The sequence below is a fragment of the Ziziphus jujuba genome, chromosome 4 (assembly GCF_031755915.1).
Source record: "Ziziphus jujuba cultivar Dongzao chromosome 4, ASM3175591v1".
Taxonomy (NCBI): Eukaryota; Viridiplantae; Streptophyta; class Magnoliopsida; order Rosales; family Rhamnaceae; genus Ziziphus; species Ziziphus jujuba.
In genome coordinates, this window is record NC_083382.1 from 8,974,951 (window position 1) to 8,984,020 (window position 9,070).

General features: G+C 39.1%; 3 protein-coding genes and 1 pseudogene across 3 annotated transcripts; all 4 read left to right on the forward strand.

Moving 5' to 3' along the window:
* LOC107416695 (putative UDP-glucose flavonoid 3-O-glucosyltransferase 3) lies at positions 1 to 1,622 on the forward strand. Its single transcript, XM_016025219.4, has one exon. It carries the CDS (start codon positions 165 to 167, stop codon positions 1,581 to 1,583), a length of 1,419 nt encoding a protein of 472 aa, XP_015880705.3. The 5' UTR covers positions 1 to 164; the 3' UTR covers positions 1,584 to 1,622.
* Positions 1,623 to 2,662: 1,040 nt separating this feature from the next.
* On the forward strand, positions 2,663 to 4,525 carry LOC107416698 (UDP-glycosyltransferase 71A16-like). Its single transcript, XM_016025223.4, is given in 2 exon segments — positions 2,663 to 3,539; positions 3,542 to 4,525. Coding segments are annotated over 2 exon segments (1,446 nt in total). The 5' UTR covers positions 2,663 to 2,899; the 3' UTR covers positions 4,348 to 4,525.
* Positions 4,526 to 4,644: 119 nt separating this feature from the next.
* On the forward strand, positions 4,645 to 6,324 carry LOC107416697 (UDP-glycosyltransferase 71A16-like). Its single transcript, XM_016025222.4, has one exon. It carries the CDS (start codon positions 4,779 to 4,781, stop codon positions 6,249 to 6,251), a length of 1,473 nt encoding a protein of 490 aa, XP_015880708.3. The 5' UTR covers positions 4,645 to 4,778; the 3' UTR covers positions 6,252 to 6,324.
* Positions 6,325 to 7,344: 1,020 nt separating this feature from the next.
* On the forward strand, positions 7,345 to 9,070 carry LOC107416696 (anthocyanidin 3-O-glucosyltransferase 2-like; annotated as a pseudogene).

The window sequence follows — 9,070 nt, forward strand, 5'->3', positions numbered from 1 at the left end:
AACAAATCAAACAGATAAAAATAATAAAAAAATAAAAAATCATAGTAAATTTATTCATAAAACTTGTCAAAGGTTCACCATTGTTTGCTCTCTCTTTCTGCCCAAGTCCTCCATCAAAACACCTCCCCGCCCCAAAAAAAAGAAAAAAAAAAAGAAAAAGGAAAATGAAAAAAGCTCAGCTTGTTTTCGTACCCTCACCGGGTATAGGCCATCTAGCAACCACAGTAGAGTTTGCAAAGCTTCTTGTTTCTCAACACGATGGACTTTTCATCACGATGTTCATCATGAATCTACCTTATGATTCTAAAGCCGGAGCTTACATCGATTCCCTCATCGCTTCCTCCTCCATTGATCCTCGTATCAGCTTCTTCAACCTCCCTCAAGTTGATATGGACACCGGTATCAAACCTATGTTATTCTTGGTTTCCTTCATTGAGAAACAGAAACTCCATGTTCGAGAAGCTGTTCATAGACTCATCGCTCAGTCCGACTCGCCTCGACTCGCTGGGTTCGTCGTCGACATGTTCTGCACGACGATGATAGACGTAGCCAATGAATTCGGGGTTCCTACTTATGCGTTCTTCACTTCCAATGCTGGGTTTCTTGGCCTCATGCTTCATTTCCAACAGCTTCGTGATGAGAAGGTCGTCGACACTGCTGAGTTGAAGAACGATTTAGAAACTGAGTTGGTCGTTCCGAGTTTTGTCAATCGGGTACCCGTTAAGGTCCTGCCCGATGTGATTCTGGACGAGAATCGGGTTGACTACGTATTTAACTTTTTCCGAAGGATTAGGGAAACCAAGGGTATTTTGGTGAATACATTTGTGGATCTGGAATCGCATGCGGTGCACTCTTTTTCTGATGGTGAAACTCCTACAGTGCACCCCGTGGGACCCATTCTGAACCTGAAGGTTGATGATCAGAATGAGATCGTCAAGTGGCTTGATGATCAGCCCGAATCATCTGTGGTGTTCCTGTGCTTCGGAAGCATGGGATATTTTAGCGAGAGACAAGTGAGAGAGATTGCTTCAGCAATTGAGCAAAGTGGGTTTAGATTCATTTGGGCCCTACGTAAACCTCCACCAAAGGGCAAGATCAATTTCCCGAGTGAATATGAAGATTTCAGAGAGGTTTTGCCTGATGAGTTCTTCGATCGAACGGCTGAGATTGGGAAGGTGATAGGTTGGGCTCCACAAGTGACAATCCTATCCCATAAAGCCATAGGTGGGTTTGTTTCTCATTGTGGGTGGAATTCTATACTGGAGAGTCTATGGTATGGTGTGCCAATTGCCACGTGGCCATTTCAAGCTGAGCAACAATTGAATGCGTTCGAGATGGTGAAGGAGTTGGGATTAGCGGTGGAGATTACGCTAGACTATAAAAGAGATTTGAGTGGTGAGGATAATAAAATTGTTTTGAGTGCAAAAGAGATTGAAGAAGGGTTAAGAAAGGTGATGGAGCATGACAGCGATATAAGGAAGAAAGTAAAGATCATCAGTGAGAAAAGTAGAAAAGCCTTGAGCAGTGGTGGGTCCTCACACTCTTCATTGCACCGTTTGATCAATGACGTGATGGACTTGTAGTTAATGATAAATTGATAATGTACTTCAAATTTTATTTTATTTTATTTTTGGATGAGAAACTTGCTTCATAATGTGATGATGGGAAACAGGCACTGCAGTATAAATTCAAAAATAAAATAAAATGAGGATGGTTCCGGGAAAATTTGCACTGCATTATAAAAATAGCTGCCAACAAGACACTTTTCCAGAATTGTAAAATCCAATTTGGATTTGATATTGGCCTTTTTTCTGGTAGCCTGATCCAGAGTTCACGAGATTTGCTGATCACAAATGATGTCAGTCCTCTGTGAGCAGATTCATTCACCCTTTCAATAATTGTCAAAGAAAAATTAAAATTTACCATAAAAAAATAACCAGTGCATAAATGAAGTTAGTTTCACAAATCATTTATAATCAACACTTAATAATAATTATTTCGAATTATCTAGAGTCTGATCATTTAATTTAATTAATAATTAAAAACCTTCTCAACCTCTTCGGTCTTAACTCTGTGGAGGAAAGAAGCGATAGAATCAAGTTGTAGTTAACGAAATAGATCAATAATTAATATAATTTTAAATTGATTTATTTTCTTCCTTACAGATTGTACTATACGCATTAATTGAGTTTTATTTTGGCAAATATTCGATTTTCTACAAGTTTACTCCCAACCAGCCTGATTGAACCATTATTATTATTTCTTACATTTTAATATTCAAATTTGAAAATTAAACTTATCGAGTTTATTATTTCTCATTTCTCGTTGTTTTCTTATTTTTACCAACCTAGGATTTGTAATAAAAACTACTTAAATATATATATATATATATATATATATTAAAAAAAAAATTGCATTCCAATAACATTACCAGACAAAAATGGAAAAAAAAACTAGAGGCTTATAAGATACGTTATTTTTATTTATTTATTTTTTTTGCTTCCAAATGCAGGGATATGTTGAACTTGTGTCTTTTGTCTACTTTTGATTGGAACAATTTCTTCGGACTCAAAACAGATAAAATAAAATATTCACCAAAAAAAGCAAATAAAATGAAAAACAATACAAAACAAATCGACCCACGTCACACGGAGCTCTGTGGCTTTGTCCATACATACTTTAATGGGTAATCAATTCCACTACATAAAACTAAAAGAAAAATATGGGACTCTTATTCTCTCTTCCTTATCTATCCTTAGTATATCTAAACCCAGCAAAGCCATGACATCATCATCATCATCAACATAATGTGGGGGTTTGTCGTTAAATTTTTTACACTATAAAGATATCGAGTACTTCCATTGGCCACTTATGCCAATATGCCATTATTCCTCCCAAAATGAACAAACTAGCACAGCTTGTTTTCATTCCCTCACCAGGGATTGGCCATCTTGCTTCAACGGTTAAGATTGCAAAGCTCCTAGTCGCTCTAGATGATCGACTTTCCATTACAGTGTTGGTCATGAATCTACCATTGGACACAAAAATCGGAGCCCATACCAAGTCTCTTTCTTCATCATCTTCCTTGTCCCAACGTATCAAATTTATTGACCTCCAACTAGATACTAATATGGATACCCAAGCCAAACCCATGGATTTTCTTGTTTCTTTCATTGAGAATCACAAACCCCAAGTTCGAAATGCTGTTCACAAACTCACTCAGCCTGACTCGGGCTCCCACGACCCAGCTCCGCTCGCTGGGTTTGTCATTGACATGTTCTGCACCACAACGATAGACGTAGCCAATGAATTTGGGGTCCCTACCTACATGTTCTTCACCTCCAATGCTGGGTTTCTCGGCCTTTTGCTCAATCTCCAACACCTTCGTGATGATAATAAGCTTGACACCACTGAGTTGGTGAACGGTCCAGATGCTGAGTTAGTAATTCCGAGTTTCATCAATCCGGTTCCCGTTAAAGTCCTGCCCAGTGTGGTTCTGGACCAGCTGGCGGCAACCCATATGTTCAACATTGTCAGTCGGTCAAAGAAACGAAGGGTATTTTGGTCAATTCATTCGTGGAGCTGGAATCCCATGCGGTGAACTCTCTAATTGATGGTAAAACTCCAGGAGTGTACCCCGTGGGACCCATGTTGAACTTGGACTGTGCTGATCAGAATTCTGATATCATCAAGTGGCTTGATGATCAGCCAGTTTCATCGGTAGTGTTCTTGTGCTTTGGCAGCATGGGACACTTTGGAGAAAGTCAAGCCAAAGAGATTGCACGTGCGCTGGAGCACAGTGGAATACGTTTCCTATGGTCGTTACGTCAACCGCCTCAGAAGGATAAGATTGCTCTGCCAAGTGATTACACAGATTTTAAGCTGGTTTTGCCGCAAGAGTTTTTTGATCGGACTGCTGAGGTTGGAAAAGTAATAGGTTGGGCCCCACAGGTGTCAGTTCTGTCTCATCCGGCCATTGGAGGATTTGTATCACATTGCGGTTGGAATTCTATAATGGAGAGCCTATGGTATGGTGTGCCTATTGCCACGTGGCCGCTTTATGCGGAGCAACAATTGAATGCATTTGAGATGGTGAAGGAGCTGGGATTAGCGGTCGAGATTAAGCTGGATTATAGAAGAGATTTCAGTAATTGGGACGATGAAATGGTGGCTGTCAGTGCACAAGAGATTGAGGAAGGGCTGAGGAAATTGATGAAGAATGATAGTGATGTAAGAAAAAGGGTAAAAGAGGTAAGTGAAATGAGCAAGAAGGCCTTGATGAATGGTGGTTCCTCTTACTCTTCCTTACACCGTCTGATCAATGATATCATAGACAACATGCCCTGATGTCATGATGCACTCTGTGAACTCTATAAAAAAATAAAAATAAAAAAATGATGCGGTTGTTGAAACACCAACGTTTCTTTTCTACTTGGAAGAGTTAATTGTTACTTGTTTAATATATTTGTACTTTTTTTTCCCCTGCATTTCTCATGAAACAAAAAGATATAATTTTGCCGTATTATTCAATGTTGTTTTATGTTTTTATTTTTTTTATTTTGTAATCTGATAAGTATAAACAAATTTTTTTTTTTTTTTTGGGAAAAAAGGAGTGATCGTACAGAAAATTCCTAATTTAAAAAGGAATGATGGTCCAAGCGTTTTTGCATCTTACTTTTGGGTTTCTTAATTAGAGCAGTGGGGTACAGCAAATTCGCACAACAAAAGCAACTAAAAGCTTAAACAACATCTCACAGACGTCTAAGTACCAAAGAAAAATGAAGAAAGCTGAGTTGGTTTTCATCCCTACTCCGGCGATGGGCCACCTTGTGTCCACAGTAGAGTTTGCAAAGCTACTTGTCACTAGAAATCATCAACTTTTTATCACAATACTGCTCACCAAGGTGCCCTTCGATTCCAAGGTCGAATACTACATCGATTCCCTTTCAGCTTCCTCTTCAATCTCACAACGCATCAGCTTCATCGTTCTCCCATATCAAGAACATACCAGTATAGATGCCAATCCTCTGGTCTTCATTACTTCATTCATGGAGGATAAAAAACCCCATGTCAAAAACGCTCTCAGCAACCATTTTCATCATTCCAAAGAGGCGGCCGCGACGGGTTCCGACTCGCCTCGACTCGCCGGTTTGGTCGTCGACATGTTCAGCACGGCGATGATAGACGTGGCTAATGAATTGGGTGTGCCTTCGTATGTGTATTTCACATCCGGTGCAGGTTATCTGGGTCTACTATTCCAACTCCTAAGCATAGACGCCACCGTATTATACAAGAAAGACTTTAGCACCAGCACCACCGAGTTAATCTCCTCGAGCTTCGAGAACCCGGTACCGGTCAGTGTCTTGCCGGATATATTTTTGGAAAAGGTTAGTGCTGAAATAGTGGTGAGTCATGCTAGAAAGATTAGAGAAACAAAAGGCGTTGTGGTAAATACATTCATGGAGTTAGAATCCCATGCCATTCATTCTTTATTACTTGATGGAACTTACCCTTCATTGTATCCTATTGGACCTATCATAAGCTTGAAGAGTAACAATTTTAGCGATGCGGGATATTCACGATCGGATATATTGAATTGGCTTGATGAACAACCTCCTTCATCTGTATTATTCTTATGCTTTGGAAGCACAGGAAGTTTCAGCGAAAATCAGGTAGAAGAGATTTCAACCGCGCTTGAGAATTGTGGGATCAGATTCTTATGGTCTTTACGCCAGCCTCCATTAAAGGAGAACAAGGAATTCTTACCATGTGACTATGAAGATCCAAAACAAGTACTTTCTCAAGAGTTTCTCGATCGAACGGCTAGGATAGGGAAGATCATAGGATGGGCTCCACAAGTTGATATTCTTTCACATGGGGCAATCGGAGGGTTTGTGTCGCATTGTGGATGGAATTCTATATTGGAGAGCATATGGTTTGGAGTGCCTATTGCTGCTTGGCCAGTTGAAGCAGAGCAACAATTGAATGCATTTCAATTGGTAAAGGAGTTGGGATTAGCTGTGGAAATTAAATTGGACTATAGGAATAATACTAGCCTTTATGACCAAAATGAGGATGGGATTGTTAGTGCCCAACAGATAGAACTTGGTATAAAGAGGTTAATGGGGCTTGACAATGAAGCAAGGAATAAGATAAAATTGATGAGTGAGAAATGCAAAAAGGCGTTAAAGGATGGTGGATCCTCGCATTCATCGTTGAACAATTTGATTAAAGCTGTAATGGATGTATAGTCTGCCATGAAGGCCTTTAAGCTTGAGTTCTATTAATATATTGCATAAAAATACGAGTTTGGATTGTTGTAAACCATTATACATTACTCATGCTTTTTTTTTTTTTTTTCTTTGGGTGGGGGGGACCTAAAACAACTAATTATTTATCTAAAACTTTATATATTTTGTTATTATACTTAAATTTTCATGCACTTTAAAAGAAACTTTGATAACCAATCAGTACCCTTGTCTTCTTTGATTATTTAGGGTTAAAGTTATAAGCCCATGAGCGCAAAAGTTGGCTCTTCTAGGGATATCTCAACTAATTTCGAGAAAAAAAAAGTAGTTAGAAAATTGTGTCCAATAATATATTGGTAAAACATCAAAATAGGTTAGTGGTAAATCCCTGACCATCTTTCCGATCTTGGCTAGCTCCTAAGCTTATAAAATAGATTTATTTATTTATTTTTTGGCTTCCAAAGCTCATAAAATAGTTTTAGCTTCGACTTCATTGGAGATGCATTTATCAGTCGTACTAAGAGGTCTAACATTTTTTAACATTATTATTGTGACTGTGCTTCAGTATAATCTACCGATGTGAGAACGTTCGGTTACGGTTAATTAACCTGCACCAACATCACTTTCGGTTTCGGCAATGCCTTGTCTATATGTGTGTGTGTGTGTGTATATATATATATATATATATATATTTGGGTCCCTGCTGAGTGGATTCTCGATCCTTATAAACATAATTGATTTTATATATATATATATATATATATTTATCATAATTTTTTTATTTTTTAATTAATAATTTTTCAATTATTAGCTTGACTTATTAACTAAACAAACATCATTTCAAAAAATAATTATAATTACTTTCAGACCGATTGACTTTTAAAATAGCAGTTTCAATTTTTCGAACCCTCAAAAACAGCTTTAGTGTTTTTTTAGCTAGCTATTGTCTGTTTCCCCTCATTTTTACTTTAGTTTGTGATGATAAAACATTTAGTTTTTGGAATGGTGAATTAATATTACCCAAAAAAAAAAAAAAAAAATCATTTAGTTTCAGAATGGCAAATTAAAAACAACAATGTACGAAAAAGTAAGTTTAGTGCCAGCAAAGCAATGACATAAATTTCCATGTCGTATTCTACGAAAACTTTCCCAAAGCCTGTTAAAGCTTAGTTCAAAACAGCATCTCAAACTCATCATCATCTTCGTCCTCCTCCCACTATCATCTTCGTCACTATCTTAAAAATTAAACCTACTGAAAAAGCTTAAACCCCATCTCTCTCTCTCTCTCTCAATCTACCAACAAAAATGAAGAAAGCTGAATTGGTTTTCATCCCTTCACCCGGAATGGGCCACCTTATGGCCGCCGTAGAGATGGCGAAACACCTGATTTCTCAACATCACCGTCTTTTCATTACCGTCATCGCCATGAAGCTTCCGTTCGATTCCAAAGCAAGAGCTTACGCCGAGTCTCTCTCCGATTCCTCCTCCATTTCCGATCGTATCAGCTTCATCATCCTCCCAATCGGAAAAACCACTACGCAGATCCAAACCCTCTCACCTTCTACACTATATTCATGGAGGATCAGAAACCCTACGTCAAAAACGCCGTCACCGAACTCATCGATTCCAAGACCGATCCTGACTCGCCGCGACTCGCTGGCTTCCTCATCGACATGTTCTGCACGCCCATGATAGACGTGGCTGATGAATTCGGGCTTCCTACGTACGTATTCTACACTTCCGGAGCCGGTTTTTTAGGGTTCATGTTCCATCTTCAATCCCTTCACGACAACGAAAACGTCGATACAACTGAGTTCGCTAAAACCCCAAACATTGAGTTACCCATCTCGAGTTTCGTTAACCCGGTGCCCGCGAGTGTTTTTCCCGGCGTGGTACTGGACAAGACCAGTGTAGCATCGATGATGATGCACACAAGAGACATACGAAATAGAACAAAAGGTATACTCGTGAACACTTTCATGGAGTTAGAGTACCATGCAATTCAATCTCTGTCGGATGCTAAATCTAAATTCCCTCCTCTCTATCCCGTCGGTCCGATTCTCAACTTGAACAGAGTCGAAAGCGATCGAAAATCCGATGTAATCGAGTGGCTCGAGGGTCAACCACATTCATCGGTGCTGTTCTTGTGTTTCGGAAGCATGGGAAGTTTCAATGAACCTCAAATAAAAGAGATCGCAATCGCTCTCGAACAGAGTGGGGTTAGATTCTTATGGTCGTTGCGTAGACCACCATCGAAGGATAAGATGGTATTCTTATCAACTGATTATGCGGATCCAGAAGAAGTTCTTCCAAAAGGGTTTCTTGATCGGACGGCTGGGATTGGGAAGATCATAGGATGGGCTCCACAGGTTGATGTTCTTGCTCATCAAGCGGTTGGAGGGTTTGTATCGCATTGTGGATGGAATTCTATATTGGAGAGTATTTGGTTCGGTGTGCCTGTTGCTACTTGGCCACTCCATGCAGAGCAACAATTGAATGCCTTTCAATTGGTTAAGGATTTGGGAATTGCTGTGGAAATCAAGCTTGATACTAGGAATAGTTTTTATGTTGCTAAAGATTATCATCCGCTTGTGAATGCTGAAGATATAAAGGTTGGTATAATGAAGGTTATGAATGGTGATTGTGATGTGAGGAAAAGAGTAAAGGAGATGAGTGGGAAAAGTAGGACAGTTTTAGTGGAAGGTGGGTCCTCCCATTCTTCCCTGCAAAATTGGATTAATGTTGTAATGGATGGTTTGGCCTGAAGCCATTGTTAGATCAATTTTTGTTGATATTTTATTTGCTAAAATTTGTCATTTTTT

Bases quoted from the DNA above. Each gene is read 5' to 3' on its own strand.
- LOC107416695 (XM_016025219.4), top strand. From the start codon at position 165: ATGAAAAAAGCTCAGCTTGTTTTCGTACCCTCACCGGGTATAGGCCAT.
- LOC107416697 (XM_016025222.4), top strand. From the start codon at position 4,779: ATGAAGAAAGCTGAGTTGGTTTTCATCCCTACTCCGGCGATGGGCCAC.